General features: G+C 44.8%; 1 protein-coding gene across 2 annotated transcripts; it reads left to right on the forward strand.

Moving 5' to 3' along the window:
- Positions 1–1,047: 1,047 nt before the first annotated feature.
- On the forward strand, positions 1,048–6,017 carry FGFBP1 (fibroblast growth factor binding protein 1). 2 transcript variants are annotated; one of them, XM_081925798.1, is made up of 2 exons: positions 1,048–1,259; positions 4,700–6,017. In XM_081925798.1, the coding sequence occupies exon 2, from the start codon at positions 4,713–4,715 to the stop codon at positions 5,406–5,408; it is 696 nt and encodes a 231-aa protein (XP_081781924.1). In that variant the 5' UTR covers positions 1,048–1,259; positions 4,700–4,712; the 3' UTR covers positions 5,409–6,017. The 2 variants fall into 2 exon arrangements, with proteins under 2 accessions (XP_081781924.1, XP_081781923.1); XM_081925797.1 differs by having other exon boundaries at positions 1,053–1,259; positions 4,692–6,017.
- Positions 6,018–23,058: the final 17,041 nt, after the last annotated feature.

The raw sequence follows: 23,058 nt of genomic DNA on the forward strand, positions 1-23,058 counted from the left end.
ACAACGCGCCGCCCCCCCAAACCCAGCTGCCCCATCAATAGGGGGAAAGACTAAAGACTCATTCTTTGTACCATTCCCTTTTCTGCTCAGAAAGGGTGGGTTTCCAGTCCTGGCATCCCATGAAATATGAACATGTTTTCGGGAGGTGTTCAATGCAGGAGGGGTTAAATTAGTCCAAACAGGTTCTGAGCAGGAAGAGCAAGCAGCCTCACAAATATTATGGCGTTTTTAAGGGGATATCTACCTTTCATAAGGTAAAGGTAAAGGACCCCTGACAGTTACGTCCAGTCGCAAACGACTCTGGGCTTGCGGTGCTCATCTCGCTTTATTGGCTGAGGGAGCCGGAGTACAGCTTCCGGGTCATGTGGCCAGCATGACTAAGCCGCTTCTGGCGAACCAGAGCAGCGCACGGAAACATCGTTTACCTTCCCGCCTGAGCGGTACCTATTTATCTACTTGCAGTTTGGCTTGCATTCAGACTGCTAGGTTGGCAGGAGCTGGGACCGAGCAACAGGAGCTCACCCCATTGCAGGGAAATGAAACACCAACCTTCTGATCAGCAATCCCAAGGCTCAGTGGTTTAGACCACAGCACCAACCGCGTCCCTTTCGTAGGCAACATAAAAGGTGATGGCGGTACATCAGTACCCATGGGTGCCATATGGGAAACCTTGTCTTAGGGTGACAGAGTGCTTTAATTGCATGACATGCAATTCCCGATATGTCACTTTGGCAAAATGCTGACTGGCTGGAGACGCCCTTTATCAAAAGTTGTAGCGAAGGGAACAGAACTTTTAACAATCAAAGGAAATAAGTGTGGTGACTCATGTCAACCAGAGAGCGCTCTCTCGCCCCCCTTCTGAATGTCATTCATGTCCGTAACAATCATTTGCTACTCCTTCTTCCCTGTTCTGATAACTGCATATATCAAGAGAGTGTTTCGACTCCCTTTGTGAGGCAAGAAAGGGAAAGGAGTTGGCACGTCTTCCTACTTTCAAACATATATCTGCCACTGCACTGTAACCGGTGGTTTTTTGTGTGTGTTTTAACTGTTGCAAATAAGACTTGGCATATTTCCAGAAGGTGTGTCTGGGCAGTAAACCTATAAGGTTCTAAAATGTGCTATTGTGGAGTAATACCCTTCCGAAGGCGTGTAGGTGTGTCTCTGACTGTATAAATAGGCAAGAAGCGTCAGTACTTTGAAGGAGACGGGGATCACCTTGAGTTTTACACTTGGACAAGCGGAAAAGACAGCAGGAGGTATGTGCAATAGCTATCTTGCAATTTGGCTGCAATAGAATGCTAATCTCTCAGAACGGAGCGGCTAAATTTCTTAGTTGCCTGCTCAGAGGCAAACTACGCATTACCTACAGCAGTCTGGTATTTTTTCTTTTTCATTCACATTTTAAAACTAAAAAGCAGACTCTTATTAACAGACAGCAGGAGGGCAGAGGGGGAGCTGGGATGGCTGCTTACCCTTTCCCCTCCGTCTTCCACTATAAACTACATTTTACAGGCAGCTTTCCCCAAGATAGTGGGGAAAGCGGTTTGGGGAGGGTGATTGCGAGTGGGCAAATAGCAAGAGGCAAAAGAGCTAAGCAGTCACTCCACACCAGTAGTAGAGCATCTGCCTTGTACCCAGGAAGTCCCAAGTTCATTCCCTGGCAGCTCCAGATAGGGATGTGAAAGAAGTCTGTCTGAAACCCTGGAGAACCACTGCAAGACTGTATAGGCAATACTGACCTATATGGCCCAATGACCAGTGGATTCCGTATAAGGCAGTTTCCTATGTTCCTGGCATCCTTACTGCTCTTCTGTTCCTGCTTGAAATTTCAGAGGCTCCTTTTCAACAGCAACAGCAATTAGGAAAGAAAGATGCAACTGTGTGGTCACTGCCAGCCAGGGTTCACACTATTGGGTTAGATGGACTAACGTTCCAAATTCAACAGAAAGGCTGCTTCCTATGTTCGCGTTAGGTTGCTTAAATCTTATTGACACCTGTGGGATGTGGAGCCCAGTTCTTTGCCTATTTCCTCAGAAGTAATCCTACTGACTTGAATGGGGCTTTATCCCAAGTATGCCCATTTAAGATCTGTGTGTGCTGGTCCAGTCTCTTGCTCTGGAATAGTTCCTCTGAAGTCTGTGGGCCAAGAACTGCAGTGTTAGATTTCTGTCCCCAACTAGGCAGCAAAGAGTTGGATAGGAGAAAAACCATTGGGTACCCACTTTTGCCTTTGGGTGAGCAGTATTTTGATTAAGTAGGGAGTCTTGCGCATGAGTAAATCTTGCATTTTGCTAATGTGAATGCCTTGGAAATTGTCTGTTGGAGGAGGTGTGGTAGCAAACACTGAAGATGTGGCCCGCTTTAATAATTTCACACTAACTGTGCTTACAGATCATGCAATAACTGTCAGTTCTTACATGTAATAAATGATGCTTATCCACTCAGGGTGGTTCACCAGCAACAGAGCTCCGGTTTGCAAAACGAGTTATGGCAGCAAGAACGAATTCCAAATGTACATTTCCCTCCTGTCATTTTTGACGTATATCTGCATTGTAAAGGAAACACGTCCCCTGATTTTCTTCTTCTTAGCATAGCATCATATTTCATATTTAATATGCAGCTGACTTGTATGTATCTCCATTGGGTTAGTCGTAAGCACACAGAGGATTACAGCCTTTTTCATTCTTTTTCAGAAGTCTAAGTTGCAGAGGTACTTTTACATGAACTTTTACTTCAGTAGAGCTTTGGTTCCTGCATTCCTGAACCTTTGCGGTCCCTTCCATTTCTACAATTCTATTAGATTATGATTATCAGAGGGGAATCTGAAACACGATTTGATTATTCAATAATCAATAAGCACAGAGCTGCTGGACTAAATATAAACCAAGCCACCCAAATTGGCATGTGGAGCCTTAAGTGTTCGTGGCAGTCTCTCTCTGGATTGAGGCTAAGAGCTATTGAGCTTTGAATAAAGAATGGCCCTGTGCTTCACACACATTAAAAAAAAATTCTGGAGGGGCTTTCCCATTTGAGGATAAAGGGTTTTGGGTTTTTTACTAATAGGCTCTTCCCATGAGCATAGAAATCTGCTGTACAGATTGCACTAACCCTGCCCCCCAAGGAGCTCAGAATGTTGTTTAAACCTCACAACCAACCTATCTGTGCGAAGCAGGAACTTAAACATACACACCCAACATTCTAGCATCCTGGAAAACGGTGGGTACCACTTTTCCATGGGCACTCCTACACGTTAGCATCAGCTTTCTGTCCTAACTTCTGTTGCCTCTGGCAGACCTTTCATCCTGTTTGTGGCTCTTTCCCTGATCTTTCTTTAACTTGGATTTGGCTGAAATGAAAGAAAGGGGATAGTAAGAAAGGGCAGTGGGACCCGGATGTGAAACAGCTGCATATCTGAATAAATTTCAAGTGATCTTAGCTGCTAGTGATGTTCCGCCTAAAGGGAAACTGTGGACTGAAGAATCAGTTCATCTAAGCTCTCAAACACACCCCTGTTTGCTTTCTGGCTGAGTGAAAGTATCATTTCCTAACCTATACTGTCTTCAGAGGTGGGTTCGGCAGTCAGACAGATCTAGGGTGAGATTAGAAATCGATATCATCCTCAAGCGAATGTGGGAGAAAGGAAACAATTTCACGTTTTGCGCAAAAGTTATCCGGGTGCTCTTAAAACATAGTGCCCAAGCCAATTTTACCTTTGGGGCAGTTTTGAGATTTAACCTTATAAAGACTGATTGTGGCAACAGTCAGGTAGTCATGATCATAATATGACTTCCTGGTCAAGAAACATCTGAGCTGGTCATTTTAAAATAATATCCTGTTTGGTCCTGGCCAAACCAAGACTGATTGATGTAATATTTATTTTAAATGAGGAACCCGATTCTGCTATTTAAGTCTTTTAAATTCCTATTTGCCAATTCCTGACAAAAATATAGTACTTTTGGTTAAGGCGCCCCTAGTTTATTGACTTGCCCCCCATTTGACTATATGGCCGTGGGTTGTAGCTGACATTGTGCAAGTAGAAGGCAGCTCGTGCAACTTGATTTTTATTTCCTCCTCCTCCAGCCCTTTCAGAACTACCCCAAATCCAATTCTGGGCGATCCCCTTATCCCTCATCCCTGTAAATAAGAGCCCATAATATTCAGGAGGTCCGCTATACCTTCTGTAGAAAAATTTGGGGTGGTCCTGGAGGAGGGAGTAGAAGAGTTCTGCTCATACAGTCCTGGATAAAGCCCAGTTATGTCCCTCACTCTGAAAAGCAGATACGTTGTACAGGTGTTCATGCACCACCTGACAAAATTAGAAAGAGGGAGGTTAAGGCTTAAGCCTACTGGCTCTGGCTTTGACCTCCACCTGTTCAAGATCTTGTAAGCATGAGGCTTAAAGACAATAAGTATCCTTCAGAAATGGAGGGGATAGATCACGTATAAGGCGTCTGCTTGCATTTTGCGCAATCAATACCTTGAATTTCCAGAGGCTAAGGCATTGCAACAGTGGGGGGGGGGGTGTTACAGAGATAAATCCATGCTAGAAAGATACCATGATGTGAGACACTGATCATCGTACTGCTTTATGATCTTTGCTGGTGTCAGAGTACCGATAATGTTGATGCCAACATGGCTAAAGATGAAAATATGGATTGTCATAAATTCATTTTACTCTCCCTAAACAGGTTTCAAGGCAACAGCAAACCATGAAGATCAGAAATTTTGCTGTTCTGTGTGCCCTTATTGTGTTCTCCCAGGTGCTACAAGCTGACTGTGAAATACAGAAAGAGAGGAGAAGAGGGAGGACCAACAATGGAAAAGGTGAGAAGCCACAGCCTGGCTCTGGTGACCAGAATGGAAGAGGTCAGAAAACCCGAGGACAGAAGGGTTCACTTAAAGGCAAGTTCGTCACCAAAGAGAAGTCTGAGTGTACCTGGGCGCTGAATGAAGCAGAGATTGCTACCTTGAAAATTGATTGCAAAAGATCGGAGAGCACCTTCTCCTGTGAATTTTCAGGAAACCCTTCCAGCTGTCCCCAGTATGCAGAAAACAAGAAGGTGTTCTGGAAGCAAATTACTCGGTCTCTAAAGAGGCAGAAGAACATCTGTGAAGACCCAAAGAGTATCTTAAAATCTAAAATCTGTAGGAAAGGGCCATCAGCTGCTCACCTTAGAATGGTGACACCACCTAGTTCCAGAGAGGACAAGCCAGTTCACCATGGACAGGAGACCCCTCTGGAACCTGCTACATCTGGAACCCAGCCAGACGAAGCATCCAGCAATTGTGTTGAAGATGTCGATTATATTGATCAGAAAAAAGTGGCTGAAGAACATTGCTCAGAGTTATGGCGGTCTCTTTGCCTTTTCGTCATTTCAATGATACAAGATAAAAAGTGCAAATAGGAATACAACAAGGTTGGCAACGTTCCTTGAGTTACTACAGGCACATGTAAATCACATTGTAGAAGGACAAACCATTCAGAATAGCCCTCTAATACATTTGCCCAGGAACCAGTTTTCCAGGAGACACTCAAAGGTGATTCCTTTTTCATCTCCAAAATGAGCTGCTGCCAAACCCCAGGCCACAACTACTGATCCCACTTGCACCCTCCTTACTGCCACGTAACTGTGGGAAAGAGGTCACATGATGCAACTCAAGGAGGGAGATTGGACTGAGGCCGAAATCGTGCTGATTTTTCCATCACATAAGGGTGACATCTTCAAAGTGAACATATAAAGGTCTCCCCCTCCCCCAGAAGATGCTGTTTTTGTCAGGTCATCAAAGATGCTGTATATTTTATTTTCTAAAGAGAGAAATTGATTTATATAGCATGCTATATATATGTTACCACTGGATGTTACAAGCCCTCTGTAAAAATGTACATATTATGCTTTGTTGAATATCTCCTCCTTCCTTGTATTTCTAGCCAAAGTGATGATTTCAGTGCTATGCACTTTTTGTACTTTTGCTTTCAGAATTGAAGAAAATTAATAAAGTTAAATATCTACTCAGGTTTGTTCTCTATGTGTTAAACATTTCTTTCTGTATGAGAAAATTGTGGATATCTATGTTTTTAACAGCCAGATTTCTCTCTCTTGTATTCATGCATTACTTGCAGTGAACGTCAATGTGTGTTTACTCGTAAGTTAATCACACTGTGACCTGGAATCACAGATGAAACTATATAGATGGGCTCAGCTGTCATAGAGCCCAAAATAAATGGGATATAATTGGGAACCTTGTTGGAGTAGGAGCAAACTTATTTCTAATTTATTTTTAATTTACATTTTCATATATTTAAGTGGCTGACATAGGGAAAATTTTTCAAGATGTTTTTCTCTCCTTCAATCAATGAATGTAATATGTCAAATGCAAGAGAAGTCCATGAATGTTCCATATTCCCAGAGTATATATATATATAATATGAAATTCTAATCTACAACCCAGACTAATGGTACTATACAGGATCCTATTTTTTTTTTATTAAATAAAAAATTGGTTTTTGAAGGGGGACAATTCAGCAACGTCCAAAGGCAAATTATTGGATACTGTCAAGCTTGCAAGACAAATGTGTATGCTAAGGCCATTTGCTGAATTTTCAGTAGACTTAAAATCAATCAACGCAGGACAAACAGGGATGTGTGCCTTTAGCATGCATGTTGAGTACATACGTCCGCCTAATCATTTGTTAAAAAAACAACAGTTATTCCACTCATGGTATAATTTGACCCTGAGGGAGTCTGCCTCATTTTCTAATGTTCCTCTCACGCTGCTACATTACCTGCTATTGGCTTTTTGACAATATCTCACCATGTCACACTCAATTTCATCCACACCAGTGGGCATGGAATGACACAATGATCGTCACTGAATGCCACACTTTCTGCACATACATGCACTTGCTCTCCCATGATCCACCCATGAAAACAGCAGGGAAGAGCTGTATGCCAGGATACCACCCCAAATGTCATCACTCCCACAATTTTCTGGGTTAATGGCCTTGCAAACAAAAAAAAATTTCCTGGAAGCAGTTAACACAGAACTAAGCACAAAACACCCACCAGATATCTATCAGGGACTTCTACATCGTGTGAAAACTCATATATAATATGGAAATTAACAGTTAGGGAAATATTGTGAAAATAGAATCAACTGTTGCATGAACACAGTCTCAGACTGTTATCTTAGAATACTTCTGGAACATTCCTAAGAACAAGATGACTATGCTACGAAACAAGCCCCAAATAATCAGACATATATGCATATGCACCTACATACGCTTTACTATAAGTTCCTTGACTCAGTCAGAAATGTGGAGTCTAAGTCAGAATTGATATAAGTGATTTTATTTTGCAAATTAGCCAGAGTAGCCTGTCATGGGTTCTACCAACTCTCCTCACAGACCAAGCTGCAATATGACTTCTGCCACTCACAATGTGACTGACACTGAGCAAAGCAGTGGTGGAGAAACAGGCTTTCATCCCTGCAGGCTAGACTCTAACATCCGTTGTAGCATGTTTCCCATTGGATTTGTCACAAATCGCATACCATTCAAGCACCATTCCTCCTGTGCTATTGCCCCAGCTTCTCAGACAACCAGAGTGGTGGTGAACTCTACAATTCAGGAAAAGGCATTTGAGAGTGATTGTGTATACTACTACGCAGTCATTTCTATATTCCAGAGAACAACCAGAGCATCAGGATATGTCCACCAGAAAGGTCAGTAGGAAAATCTATCAGAATCCATCAAGAGTAAGTAGATCATCTCCCCTGTCCTGCAGAGGTCAGGTGTCAGTGAAAGTCTCAAACTAGTCTGTCCATGATAATGGCACCAAAATAGCTGTCAAGGAGTTGGAGTCAGCAGCAGGTTAGCAATAAAACACACGGTGTCAGCAAAGTTAGCACTTTATTCAAACAAACCACCTCAGGTCTGGTGATCAGAGCCACGCTTCCCAGTAGATCTTGCCCCAATTAAGCAGTTGCGAAGACTTACGGTCCCCACCTTCTCACAACTGTCAATGACTCCTCCTGGTCCTTTGCCAGTAACCTGAGGCTCCTTCATCTTGTCTCTCTTTTCTCCACTATTACATTCCTCTATGTCTTCTGGGAGACCTCTACGTGTTCTGGGGAGTCAGTCACAGCAGGAGGGGGAGACTCCCTGGCTTCTTCCGCAGCCTGCCAGATCTCTGCGTCTAGCCCCCTCTTCTCTCCAGCCCCTGATTCTGGACTGCTCTCTGCCCCAGTCTCATCCTGTTCACTAATTCCTGTTACCTCTCCAGTTTCCAACACCCCCTCCTCCCAGTCTTCTTCCTCATCTCTCTCTGACCTCTCATTGTCTTCCCACCACCAACCCCAAGGTCTGAGCTTTCTTCCCTTGGGAGTACCACCTACACAGGAGTAAGGCAGAAGAAACCACCCCTGTGGTTCATCATGACAGATCACTTATAATGTTTGTCGCATCTCAGCTTGTGATGAAGCACACATAGCATTAAAATTGGTGTGATATACATGGATGTCCCTGTATGTTAAGTAATGTACCAGCCCTGTTCACATATAAAGCAGTGGCCGGGGGAGATGTCTAATTTGAATATCAAAAGGGATAGGAAGTCTAGGAATCTGAAAGTCTGCAACCCCATGTACTTTCCTCCCAGGAGTGATCTCAGCTGGGACAAATGTGGGGCAACAGAATGTGGGGCGGGAAGAGGAGAGAGTTCAGTTCCCCTCCCTTGCACATCCCTTTCCGTGCCAAAAAAAGACTCATCCTTGGCCCTGCTTATTACACAAGTGGAGCAGACTAAAGAAGCTGGATTGTTCATGTCCCTTCCAGTTTGGCCCGGAACAAAAGATACAGTAATGCTGTTCTTCCACCTGCTCTGCTGCTTGTGGCAAACTAACAAATGGCTTTAGCAGGGATGGGCGATCAGTGACTCCTAGGGATGGGCGAAACTCTCAGGCTCAGTTTCTCTCAGTTTCTCATTTTTCCAGTCTCAGTTCAGCTCTTTACATTTTCACATCGACGTGTGAGTTGTGTTTTTCTTTAAGTCATGAAAATTCACCAGCATTTTAGTGTGAATCTCTCCAAATGTACACACACCTTTGTATGCAATTTTGCCTAATGTGCACATTTTTGCAAAGCAATGTTCCCAATATAATGCATTTTTGTTGGTCTTTCATTAATATTTGCATTTCTTTGCATATTTGACCCTTAGCATAGGTATTTTTGTACACACTAGCTGGCCATAGAACTGCACTGCAAAATTTAGAGGTGCAAATTTCAAAGGATGGCTGCATTTCAGGTCACGTGGTGTTTCAGAACGAGCAAAACAGGTAGCTTCACATTTACATGTGAACCGAATCAAATTTCTCCCCTTCCCTAGACTCCAGTTCTCACCAGTCTCTGCCAACATTGCCAGTGACCAGGATTGATGGGATTTGTAGTCCAACAATATATGGAGAGCCACAAGTTACATATTCCCAGACTATAAAGGTAAAGCACCCCTGACAGTTAAGTCCAGTCACATACGACTCTGGGGTTGCGGCGCTCATCTCGCTTTACAGGCCGAGGGAGCCGGCATTTGTCCGCAGACAGCTTTCCGGGTCTTGTGGCCAGCTTGACTAAGCCGCTTCTAGCACAACGGAACACTGAAACCAGAGCAGCGCACGGAAACCCCATTTACCTTCCTGCCAGAGTGGTACCTATTTATCTACTTGCACTTTTTGTGTGCTTTCGAATTGCTAGGTTGGCAGGAGCTGGGACCGAACAACAGGAGCCCACCCCATCACGGGGATTCGAACCACCGAACGTCTGATAGGCAAGCCCAAGAGGCTCAGCGGTTTAGACCACAGCACCACCCGCGTCCCTCCCAGGCTATAAGCTCCACTGAATTCTGATACTCAGGATTTATCCTATGCATGGTTAGACAGTAAAATGTCCCACTGTGTTCAACAGAAGTTACCCCCATATAAGTATTTTCCTCCCCCTCTAGTATAAATCTTTATGACTTACATGTCTGAAGTGTATGGTGTATATGAGGTATTAGCAGAGGTGTAGTATCTCTGGGTGGGGACGCAGGTGGTGCTGTGGGTTAAAGCCTCAGCGCCTAGGACTTGCCGATCGAAAGGTCGGCGGTTCGAATCCCTGCGGCGGGGTGCGCTCCCGCTGCTCGGTCCCAGCGCCTGCCAACCTAGCAGTTCGAAAGCACCTCCGGGTGCAAGTAGATAAATAGGGACCGCTTACCAGCGGGAAGGTAAACAGCGTTTCCGTGTGCGGCTCTGGCTCGCCAGAGCAGCGATGTCACGCTGGCCACGTGACCCGGAAGTGTCTCCGGACAGCGCTGGCCCCTGGCCTCTTAAGTGAGATGGGCGCACAACCCCAGAGTCTGCCAAGACTGGCCCGTACGGGCAGGGGTACCTTTACCTTTACCTTTAGTATCTCTGGTGGGGAACATGTTGTGCTCCTTCTGGGGTAGTTTGTCCATCTTTGGTGTCCAACCTGCACTCAGCTCCCATCTGTGGCTCCTTGAAGCTGTCAGCAGGCAACAGCTGCTGGGAACGATTTTGACTGGCTGGCTAAACCAGGTGAGGGTGGCCAATGGGTGTCAAACATTCATTGAGTTTGGGACTTCCCCTGCATGAGAAGACAGGTTCCAGCAGACGAGACCAATAGTGGTCCCAATGGTCAAGAAGGTGGTTTCTGCATGTGATGCACAGAGAAAAGAGGGGCAGGTGGACTTCATCCATTTCAGAACGCAGCTCATCTAGGAGAAGGAAAAGTCTGATCCTAAACCTCTGCTGTTTTGTGTGAAGCTAAGGAGTAAGCCATACACAAATATGGAGTGGAGTCCCTAAGTTGCCTTGTGTGCCTCCTTCCAGCAACTTCTGTAGACAAGCTGATGTCAAATGTTTTGCTCTGCTTTCCTTTGGACCACAACAGTGAGGCCAAGGTGGAGGTCTTGTCATCTGGGAAGCTCAGGACCTCCATACACACTGCCCTGGCTCGCACCCTGGAGAAGTCACTTCAGTGCCGCTAACACAGCAAAAACAATACAGGGGGTTACAGCAGTTACTGGTCTTTGCAGCCACAGCAGGCGCTGTGATTCTCCAGCTGTTTGACTTTACCCCCAGAGACGCACTCCATTGTCTCTTGAGACAGACGGATGACAACACGCATCTCAAAGGAAAATGGGTGAGCAAAAGTCGTGAATATTGTGAATATTACTTCCCCAGCTTCCCCTGCCTTATGTGTTAATGTAGGAGGTGTTAGTGTCCATCAATGGGAGGAAATATAATAATAATAATAATAATAATAATAATAATAATAATAATAATAATAATAGTTTATTTGTACACCGCCCATCTGGCTGGGTCTCCCCAGCCACTCTGAGTGGCTTCAACAAAGGTTAAAAATACATTAAAATGTCACACATTAAAAACTTCCCACTGGATATCCCATTGAGATCCCTATATGCCCCCCAGGTTGAGAAACACTGTGATAGATGACCGTTGAGAAAGCTTATTGCAGGCTACTTTGTGCCAAGTGTAAAGATTCTCAGGTGCTAACAAAGCGTATTGGGAGAGACAAGAAATTGCCACTCCTTCTTTGAATATATAAAAGCTAGCAGTTATTCAGATCTATTCGTAAAGCCACATGGAACACACAGGTACCTTGTAAAACAGAGAGCGGAAGAGGGGGAAAGGGCACTTCTCATATCAACAATGCCAGAGATTAATTTTAGATGTTGAAAAGAATCTGCAGAAACCAGAATGAGTAGGATATAGAGGTTTGGAAGGTCTGTTGCGTCTACCACCATCATGAGGTGTTAGAAGGCATCAGTGTGGTTTAATCAATTCTAGATTTGCACTTGCTTATTGCTGCTTCATTTGTTGTTGTTTAGTCGTTTAGTCGTGTCCGCCTCTTCGTGACCCCCTGGACCAGAGCACGCCAGGCACCCTGTCTTCCGCTGCCTCCCGCAGTTTGGTCAAACTCATGCTGGTAGCTTCGAGAACACTGCCCAACCATCTCGTCCTCTGCCGTCCCCTTCTCCTTGTGCCCTCCATCTTTCCCAACATCAGGGTCTTTTCCAGGGAGTCTTCTCATGAGGTGGCCAAAGTCTTGGAGCCTCAGCTTCAGGATCTGTCCTTCCAGTGAGTACTCAGGGCTGATTTGCTTCAGAATGGATAGGTTTGATCTCCTTGCAGTCCATGGGACTCTCAAGAGTCTTCTCCAGCGCCATAATTCAAAAGCATCAACTCTTCAGCGATCAGCCTTCTTTATGGTCCAGCTCTGACTTCCATACATCGCTAGCTCTTTGTTATCAAGAGGAAAAAACCCACTCCCTGGGTACACCCCAATAAACTGTACATTAGAAATTAGGAACTTACATATTACCAATGAATCAGCCATCCAGATCTCCATTTAGCATTTACATTGAGTTTTTGAACGCTTACAAACGTTTAACAAAAATTGTCTCGGGTTTCCTTCCAAACATCCTGTTAGGTAATGAAAGATCATTAGACTACAAACATGGGGACTGAGGAACACCGTAGTTTCCTACTCCATCCCAATGGCTCCCATAATTGTACTTCATCTGACATTCCAGTAACCATGGCAAGAAAGTTTGGGAGCCGTGGGCCTCTGACCTTTTGCATACTGCAAACTTAGTCACCCAGTTTTCTTTTCCTGTTCACACTTTCTGGTGGAAATGTTTTGTGTGTGTGTGTGGTTTTTTAAAAAAGAAATCTGTTTCCACTCCTTTCATGGCCTACCTCGCTCGTTCCCTTCCTTGGCACTGCTACAAGCGACACACCTATTTCATAATCTCATTGCCTAACAGCCTGCTGGGGATACAATGAATGAGTCAATGGTGCTTTCTTCAGATACACTCCCCTTCCCAGTTAGGGCCAATGAGTGACAACCTCCTGATATGGACTCACCTGCCAGTGGCCAACCACTGCGGCAGCTCGGCAATCAGTCACTGTGCGCATATTATGCATTCCCCTCAGTTTGTACGTACGGTTTGTGTGCTCAGATAACAAGCTCCACGCCCTCTGCTTTGTTAAACCCCTCTGCTGATGGGGCCTGAGGCAGGGCAACTCCTTGCTTGTTTCTTGTCCTGCTCCTTCCGTTGGCTCCTTGGTGTTTTTGGAGCTATTTACTTCCTCCAGGTTGTCTCCAAGCATGGCACTCCTTTGATTTCGTTACAGAAAGGGCACAGATCAGAATCCGTGCTGGAAAACTGTCAGGAAATGCTGCGAGTTTCGGCTTGCTGCGCTTCCTTCCACTCATCTCGGAGGGTGGTGATGTATCACCAACATGGACCTCATCCCATTGTGAGAGCTACTCAGTCAGTTTTTATCCAGAAGGCTGTTCTCAGGGTAGTTCTGTCAACTGTAAGCTACAGAGAGTGGGGAAAACAAGGGGTTTCTGTAGGCAGGTGTGGGTGTCTACCAACAGTAGACTTCCTACAGGCAAAAGAACAGGGAGTCGAAACACCTCTTGCCCCCTCCCCTTTTGAGGACTGCATTCCTTTCAGGTTTTCAGATAATACCCCATCAGCAGCTCAGGCACAATATCTGTGGCTACAGGGTCATGAATTTGGACTTTGGCTTGCTTTTTATTTAGTTAAAAAGGTAAAGGGACCCCTGACCATTACGTCCAGACGTGAACGACTCTCGGGTTGCGGCCCTCATCTCGCTTTACTGGCCAAGGGAGATGGCATACAGCTTCCGGGTCATGTGGCCAGCATGACTAAGCCGCTTCTGGCGAACCAGAGCAGCACACGGAAACGCCGTTTGTGTGCTGAGGTCCCCCTAAACACCCCTACCCCAATAACTCACACATCACTCATAAATTTTTGTTTAAGGTTTTTGACATAATTTTGGCCACAACTTTATTAAACATACAAATTGTGAGTGGTTGCTTAGGCATTGGTTATGACTGTCTGTATGTCATCGTCGTCGTCCGCCCGCCTTGGGGGACAGCACTGACTCCCAGATTCCAGCGAAAGCCAGTGTGGAGGAACAAGATCAGGGTAACTGGAGCTGCGGCACAGACCCTCAGCTTCTCCCCGCATGCTCCCAGGGGCTTACGCGGCCCAAACCCGATTCCAGGGGTTTGGACGAAAGGATGGTAAGCCCCTGAATTCCTTTAACGGAATTCCCGTGCAGCAGCAGCACTAGAGGGGCAGGCACAGCCAATCCATACCCCTCCACCAACCAATTTAAACCAATGCCTAACCGCCAACCTTACAAGTTGTGATGATTTGCTACGCAGTAGGCAAAAACCAAATGGCACACACTAATCAGCCAAATGGAAAAATTGCTACCAGGCCCCCGCACCAAGGCGGACGACCCCATGACAGGCATAGCAAGGCCAAAAGGGAGGGCGGGCGGGTGATCCGGTGCCCACAGCGAAAGAGAAAGCAGCTTGCTGTGAACCTTGTTTAAATAACCTCTGATCCCACCCCCAAATTGGCAACATCAAATTTACCCCAGCAACACCAACCACCAATCCAAGCCAGGCCCCTTCAATCTATCCTGCCTGGCAACTACGGGGTGCTTTGCCTGGCCCCATCCGCAACACGTGCTCTCCTTTAGTGAGAACACGCTTTACCTTCCCACCAGAGCAGTACCTATTTATCTACTTGTATTTTGATGTGTTCTCGAACTGCTAGGTTGGCAGGAGCAGGGACCGAGCAATGGGAGCTCACCCCGTCATGGGGATTCAAACCGCCGACCTTCTGATCGGCAAGTCCTAGGCTCTGTGGTTTAACCCACAGCGCCACCTGCGTCCCATATTTAGTTAAGGATGCTCAGTTGCTCCGAGAGGCTCTAAAACAGTTGACCCAGAGCTTGGAGAATGCCCAGCTTCTCCTGCACAAACGAATGAGAGCTCACACTCATCTCAGTCCTATTTGGATGCCACAGATCTTCATCAGCAACTGGAAAGAATTACATCTCCTATGGCCAAAGAGATAGAGACTCAGGCAGGTTGACTGGTAGAGAAACCCCCATCGCCAAAAATCTGCATCCAAATTAAAGAGGGCACGTGGACTTTTGAAAACAACATGAAGCATTAGCCTGACTGACATTAAAACATGCAGTGAGAATAAACTAAAGGGAATATTAAAGGAAAACTAGCAAACAGGTTTGAATTGGATATGCAGTGATAAAAGATATAATACAATTAACCGCAGAAAGGGGGGGCGAGGTCAACATTTGATGTTTTAATTTGACTATGTAATTTTTTTTGTTGTTAAAATATCCGTAAAATGAGAAAATAAAACATAAAAAGGAATTCCTCATAAGCTTCTGAATAAAAAATAAAAAAATGAAACTATATAGTCAGTGCTATTTTTCTAGAGAAAGAGGTGCCGGAACTCACAATGAACCCCCACCTTATTCTCTTAGAGTGGCAATGGCACCCACCTGAGAGGTGCTGGAGCTCAGCTTTGGTGAATTCTGGCTGGGGGAAAAGCCCTGGCACCACCCTATTCTTCCAACTGCAAGTTGTTTTAATTGATTTGAATATTGCATTTTTACATTATTGTAACTTGCCCCGGGATCTTATGGTAAGGGGTGGATAAGAAGCCTAATAAATCTGTGAGAGCCCTTATAAGGGACAAGAGGTTATATGCAAATATTATTATAAATAAATATGAAGAAGTAACTATAAAAAATATAAATTATTATAAATATGTAGAACAGACTCCCTTTGAAGGTGGTGGACTTTCCTTCCTTGGAGGTTTTTAAGCAGAGGTCGGTTGGTCATCTGCCATGGATGCTTTAGTTCAGATTCCTGCATTTCAAGGGGTTAGACTAGATGACCCTTGGTGTCCCTTCAAACTTTACCGCTCTGTGACTCTATGAATTGGTATCAACAGCAGCAACAACATTAGCTACCTCATGTCTTGCTTCTCCCTCAGCTCAGATCCAAATCAGATTCAGGCAGTAATTGTACTATTTTATATTGATTGTTAGGGACATGGGTGGCGCTGTGGGTTAAACCACAGAGCCTAGGGCTTGCCGATCAGAAGGTCAGCGGTTTGAATCCCTGCGGCGGGGTGAGCTCCCGTTGCTCGGTCCCAGCTCCTGCCAACCTAGCAGTTCGAAAGCACATCAAAGTGCAAGTAGATAAATAGGTACCACTCCGGCAGGAAGGTAAATGGCGTTTCCGTGTGCTGCTCTGGTTTGCCAGAAGCGGCTTAGTCATGCTGGCCACATGACCCGGAAGCTGTCTGCGGACAAAAGCAGACTCGGCCAATAAAACGCTCCCTCGGCCAATAAAGTGAGATGAGCGCCACAACCCCAGAGTCGGCCATGACTGGACCTAATGGTCAGGGGTCCCTTTACCTTTATCTTGATTGTTGCATTGAATTAATGAGCTGTATCTCGTGCTAATAGCAACTCACAGTCAATTCTGAGACTGTTAAACAGCTTAACAGTAGAGCATTCAGATAACATCGTGCTAAAACACCGGCTGCCTACTTATTTTTTAAAACAAATATTGAAATATTTGCTTAATAGTGCTTGAACAAAAATGTATTTTAGTGCAAACGAAATGGGATGCACGAAGAACCCAGAGGTTCAAACCCAAAAGTGTATGTCAACTGCAATTCCAACCTGTTTCCAGCTGCCTCTCGCCTTCCAGTGGAAAAATCAGCACACTGCAGTTTATAAAACTGAAACTCAGTTCCTGGCAGCAAAAGTTTTGATCTCACTCCAAGGCCAGCTTTGGTTGCACTTAAGCAGCACTGGCTGAAAAGTGTTGTGATGAGGAGGTGCAAAGTTTACATGCATAGGAAGTTTGGAGGGCCGGTGCCACCTCACTAGTTTTGATTTAGATCAGCCTTTGATCGCGCAAGTTATCTTTCTCCAATTTTGATAAATGTAATCAGTCTGTGGGGTTCCAGTTGAACTCACCATGTGGATATAAAGTCAGAAGGCAGACACATCAGCTGGACTTTGCTATGCAAGTCACTGCAAAAGAAAAATAATAATGGACTGAACTTGAGCCTTTGGCTGAGGGGGGTTTGGAAAATGAGAGCAGGACAGGGAGGGGGCCCTGCTCTCAGGTCTTACAACATAGACAAAATCTATTTTATCTGTCAGGTTAAAAGTGCACCCAGTTTGCAGACAAGTTTCTCCACATGTACTGGCCTCTTCATGTAACTGAGTGCCAGATTGGGCTTTGAAAGATGTTTGCAGGAAAAATAAGTAGACTGTTGTCAGTGCCGGATTTACGTATAAGCTAAACAAGCTATAGCTTAGGGCCCCACTCTCTTGGGAGCCCCCAAAAAATTTAAAGGGAAAAAAACTCTGGATGTACATTTCTAAAATATAAGATATAAAACAAATAAAATAAAAACCTACATATAGCAACAGTGTTTTGTGTTGTGTAGGCTCCTATTAGGTCCATAAGTTACCATATAGCATATATTCAACACAAAAAACAGTGACAATTTGTTGTTGACAAAGGACAGCTGGACATATAAAGGGCCCCATTTCCTTCAGTAGCTTAGGGCCTCATCAAACCCCATCAAACCTTGACTGTTGTTGCAATCTGGGAGACACAGCAATTTTTTTTAATGGAATCCAAACCAACTTTAACAACTTTTTTTTATGGAATCCAAACCAACTCTGGGGACTCGGGTGGTGGTGTGGTGTAAACCACAGAGCCTAGGGCTTGCCGATCGGAAGGTTGGCGATTCAAATCCCCGCAACGGGGTGAGCTCCCGTTGTTCAGTCCCAGCTCCTGCCAACCTAGCAGTTCGAAAGCATGTCAAGGTGCAAGTAGATAAATAGGTACCGCTCTGGCGGAAAGGTAAACAGTGTTTCCGTGTGCTGCTCTGGTTTGCCAGAAGCGGCTTAGTCATGCTGGCCACATGACCTGGAAGCTGTATGCCGGCTCCCTCGGCCAGTAAAGCGAGATGTGCGCCGCAACCCCAGAGTTGTCCATGACTGGACCTAATGGTCAGGGGTCCCTTTACCTTTTTAACCATATATTATAAAGGCACCACCTTCTCTACTGTCTCTCATTCCAAGGATACTAAAACCCTGGATGAGCAATTGGAACCGCCTGGAATCTTGCGCTGCTCTGAGATTGGGGGGCAACAATATCTTTTCAAGCGTGAGACAGGAAATGGCCTGCCTGGATAATCAAATGACTCTCTCTTACCTTTTATAGCTATGTCTCTTCCTCCATCCTACACGTTCCCAGTGTAATTGGCGTCATGCACCACAACCACTGACTCAACCCTCTATCAAGCTATGTAAATGGCATGTAGAAAAAGAAGAGTTTGGATTTGATATCCCGCTTTATCACTACCTGTAGGAGTCTCAAAGCGGCTAACGTTCTCCTTCCCCTTCCTTCCCCACAACAACCACTCTGTGAGGTGAGTGGGGCTGAGAGACTTCAGAGAAGTGTGACTGGCCCAAGGTCACCCAGCAGCTGTATGTGGAGGAGCGGGGAATTGAACCTGGTTCACCAGATTACGAGTCCACTGCTCTTAACCACTACACCACACTGGCTCTCATGATATCCACAACTTTCGTGCCAAGCAGGCACAACTACTACTGTATTGGCCCAAGTATAAGCCGCACCTGAATATAAGCAGCACCTTTAACATTCAAGGAAGAGAAAGGCAACACCCAAATATAAGCCACTCCCTTAAAATTCTGCAGGCACTCACACCTGTTCCGTTTTACCGTATGTCTGTTTCAGCAGTGATATAGTAAAAGCCCTTTTTTGTAAGGTCAAGAATTTCAGCCGCACTTTAACTTTTCATGGTCAGAATTTGGAGGGGGAAGTGAGGCTTATATTCAGGCTACTACGGTATATAGCCTGCACAGCCATCACTCACCCAGCTACCTATGTCCCTTGTCCTCGGATCACCCACTACCACCTCCCACCCTCTGCATGAGAGGACCACTGTTCAAGGAATGGGTCCTTTCAAAGGGATAGTTTGCGTAACACCTTCCATCCCTGAGACCTTTGTTCTCCAAGGAGGGACCTCAATCTTATCTTTGGGTGTTTCTGATTGACTGGCAGGCACTCAACCACCCAAATTTGCTATTAGAGGAAATGCTTTTGCAAATAAAAGTAGCAAAAATAATGCACCATTGTGGTATCTGCTGTTGTTGCACGACTAGTCATATTCAGCTAGAGGTGGCTCAGGACCAAAAGGAGGCCATTGTAGGCCAGAGGGTGCAAAAGAAAGACCGAACTTTTTTTATGTATGCCACAACAGCAGCAAGGATACTCATTGCTAAATACTGGAAAACTCAAGATTTGCCCACACTGGAAGAATGGCAGATGCAACTGATGGACTATATGGAACTGGCGGAAATGACTGGCAGAATCCGAGACCTGGGAGAAGAACTGGTGGAGGAGGATTGGAAGAAATTTAAGGACTATTTACAAAAACATTATAAACTGTATGAATGTTAAGAAAGATGTAAGATTTGCAATAACATGGTACCAACAAACTAGCTAAAAGGAATAAGAATTTAAATGCCATTAAAAGAAAAGACAAACTTTGGATAAATATCACGTTAAAAATAAGATTCTAGAATTATGGTTTAAACTTTCTAAAGTTTGAGATTTAATATTGGAAAATTGTACTACTAGAATTGAAACAAGTTAATAATTTGCTGGTAAAATTTATGAGTTTAGAATGCAGGAACGAGAGTCGTGAGGAAGTCCAAGGAGGAGAATGAATTGTGGATATTGGAAAACTATATGTTACTTTGTATGCTTTTTATTGTTGAAAACTTTTAATAAATATTATTATAAAAAAAAGGAGGCCATTGTCAATTATTTCCCCCCCTACAAATGTAATATGTTTAGGGGTATGGGGGCAAGTCCTGAAACCCTGGCACAGCAGCAAGTTTCCTTTTCAGGCTTCTCACAAATGTGGTTTGCAGGGCCAGATCTTACTGCGTTATAATTTTCCTTCCTGGCTCCACGTTCATCAAACAGACGTTAAATGTTTTACAGCAACACTCAAATATCCTGTTTCCATAGAAGCATCTAAGGTAGTTCAAACACTACAACAAACTTGTTGATTGGCTTCTTTGCAATCACCTCACATTCCATTTCCAAATTGTGCAAGGAAACTGGGTAAGGAAACTGCTGCATGATGCTTAGCAATATCTTGGCAGTCCAAACGAGTTTCAGGGCAGAGCTTCACATTGCAAAGAAAATGCAGAGTTCCCAGGCCTATGTTTGATTTGTAATACTTACATGGGACAGGAAGGCCTTTGCAGAGGATCAGAGGGAAGCATTCTTCCATGCAAGTCCACCAACCCTACCATCACCACTCACAAATAATAAAATTATTCTTGGCGCCCAGAGTGGCTAGGGAAATTATTATGATTTCTTTTATGACCTGAAGCCAGAAATAAACCAAATAGTGGGAGTGGGGGAATAGTAGGAACAGGTGTGGGAGAAAATTTACAGTCAAAACCACTTCTCCCTTTCAAGTCTCCTCTTGCCCATGACTTGGCGTGACCTCAGCAAATGTCGGTTTAGAAACAAATGTTTACAAGATTAATACATGGCTTATGAAAGTCATGCACCTCCCCAAAGCAACCTGGACAGCTTCTACTTGAACAATCATTTTTATAGGGAAATGAGCTGGAACCCACAACAGCAATTTCTACCTCCTAGAATTAGTAAGGGTAAAGGGGCCCCTGACCATTAGGTCCAGTCGTGGCCGACTCTGGGGTTGTGGCGCTCATCTCGCTTTACTGGCCGAGGGAGCTGGTGTACAGCTTCCAGGTCATGTGGCCAGCATGACTAAGCCGCTTCTGGCGAACCAGAGCAGCACACGGAAACGCTGTTTACCTTCCCACCGGAGCAGTACCTATTTATCTATTTGCACTTTGACGTGCTTTCGAACTGCTAGGTTGGCAGGAGCAGGGACCGAGAAACGGGAGCTCACCCCGTCACAGGGATTCAAACCGCCAACCTTCTGACTGGCAAGTCCTAGGTTCTGTGGCTTAACCCACAGCGCCACCTGCATGCCCCTAGAATTAGTGGTAAGCTGCAAATTGCTTCAAGTTCCTTTCTTTCTTCTCCAAAGTCTCCTGTCCACACTCTCTCTCCCCCTCCCTCTCTCTGTGTGTGTTGACTCTTACCTTTCTTCAGGACCCCCCCCCCCAACTTCTGAGGTTGTGTGAATAATAGTGAGAATTGGGGTTTTCTACAGCGGTGTCCCTGCCTACTTCACCTGCTTCCTCCTTTTAATATTAATATTAGTCATTTTTTCTGTTTTAGTGCATGTGTGTGACTGTTTTAAAACTGATGTGCTTCACATTCCTTGTGTGCAATAACGTATGCCAGGATGGTATAGAAATAGATTAAAGAAACCATTGATTTGAATAGCTGAGCATTTTTTTTCTTCATACAAGAAAACGTGGAAATAACTTTAAAAGGTAGGAATGGGCACCTGCTTATTTACTGTATTTTTCCATGTATAAGACGCCCCCATGTATAAGATGCCCCCTATTTATAGGGACTCCAATTTAAGAAAATAGGGGGGAGATTGCCTCGTGTATAAGACAACCCACAGTTTTTCACATAATTTTTAAGTAAAAAAACCTACACGGAAAAGTTCGGTATTTATCTTAATCAAGTTAATGGAATAATTTAGAGAGGTCTGTCAACACCTGTTAGCCACTGTAGCTAAACAGAATGCCAATGTACATACATAACTGGTGTGATATCTAAGGGGCTTGTCTGCACTTCCGTTTGTGCCATGTTTAGAGAGCATGAGTCCAAATGGTTTTTCCCTCTTTCCAAAATTGCTCTTTAGCAGTAGATTGGAACAAATGGCAAGCCAAATTGAGTTGAGCGCTAAAGAACAGTTTTTAGTTTTTAGTCCCACTGGATAAGCTGGAAGTCATACTCAGAGTATACAAATGGATTTCCGTGAGTCTATCCTAACACTGAATCTTAGCCCTTTTCTCTAAATACAGATATAATCACTGCCCTTTATGCTCTTTTTGAGAGCTTGTCGGCACCTAGACGAGTCTTTGGCTGGATCCAGCAAGGGAATTACTTATGGGGCTTCGGTGAGTGAAAAATTTGTCCCGTTTGCCCTTCTTTCTTTTGCATTTTGATATATGCATAGGCGCCGACTCCATGGGGCCTGAGGGGGCCCGAGCCCCCTCAAAAATTCGTTTGGGGGGGCTCTGCCCCCCCAATAATTTAAGAAAATTATTAGTTATATTATGCTTTGTAAAATCACAAAATTATGTTGGTATTTTTTATTTTCCTTGTTTGACAATAGTTACCTTTTAAAATACATTCAGTAATGAGTTAAAACAAAGCCACTCCCGATCTAGAGAGGGGGTGGGGTTGCGGGCTCTCGACCCATCAACAATCTCGCGGGGATTCCCCCTAGCTCATTAATATTCACCGCCCACGGCGGCAGCCAATCGGCTGCCGCAAAGGGCGGACCCTCACAGGTTCACTTAAGGTCGGGGCAGCCCGGGGGCTCGCCCCTTTCGTTCCCCCAGCGGCAGCGGTTTGGAGGTCTTGGGCCCCCCCAATATTTTTTATAAGTCGGCGCCCCTGGATATATGCTTGTTTTACGACTCCAGCCTTACCAATGTAAAGGAAAATATTTTGTGTGGGTGCATTTACTCTCTGGCATCACTACAGGAAATGCATCAACTCTTAATGTAACATCACTACACTTTGAATTACCGTCCATAAAAGCTTACACTACTCCTTATTTCTCATACTTAACGATGCTATTTTTAATTATATTATGCAGTGCTCCAGAAGCAACTTGGCATGATAAAGATAAATAATTTGTTGAAAGTACATCTGCTGGGATTCAAAAAGTGTTCTGATAACCAGGGGTGAACGAAGGTGCCGTGACATGTGCTGTACATAGAGGTTTGCCAGAGGCACTGCTCCAGCGCCGTATGGTCGGCTGCAGCCGCAGAGGATCCTCTACATGCAGCTGTAGTGGCAACAGAGGGATCCCACCACCATCTGTACGGCACTCAAGCGGCGCCGGCAGCAAACTGCTATGTACAGCG

The sequence above is a fragment of the Podarcis melisellensis genome, assembly GCF_964234715.1.
Source record: "Podarcis melisellensis genome assembly, chromosome: 9".
Classification (NCBI taxonomy): Eukaryota; Metazoa; Chordata; class Lepidosauria; order Squamata; family Lacertidae; genus Podarcis; species Podarcis melisellensis.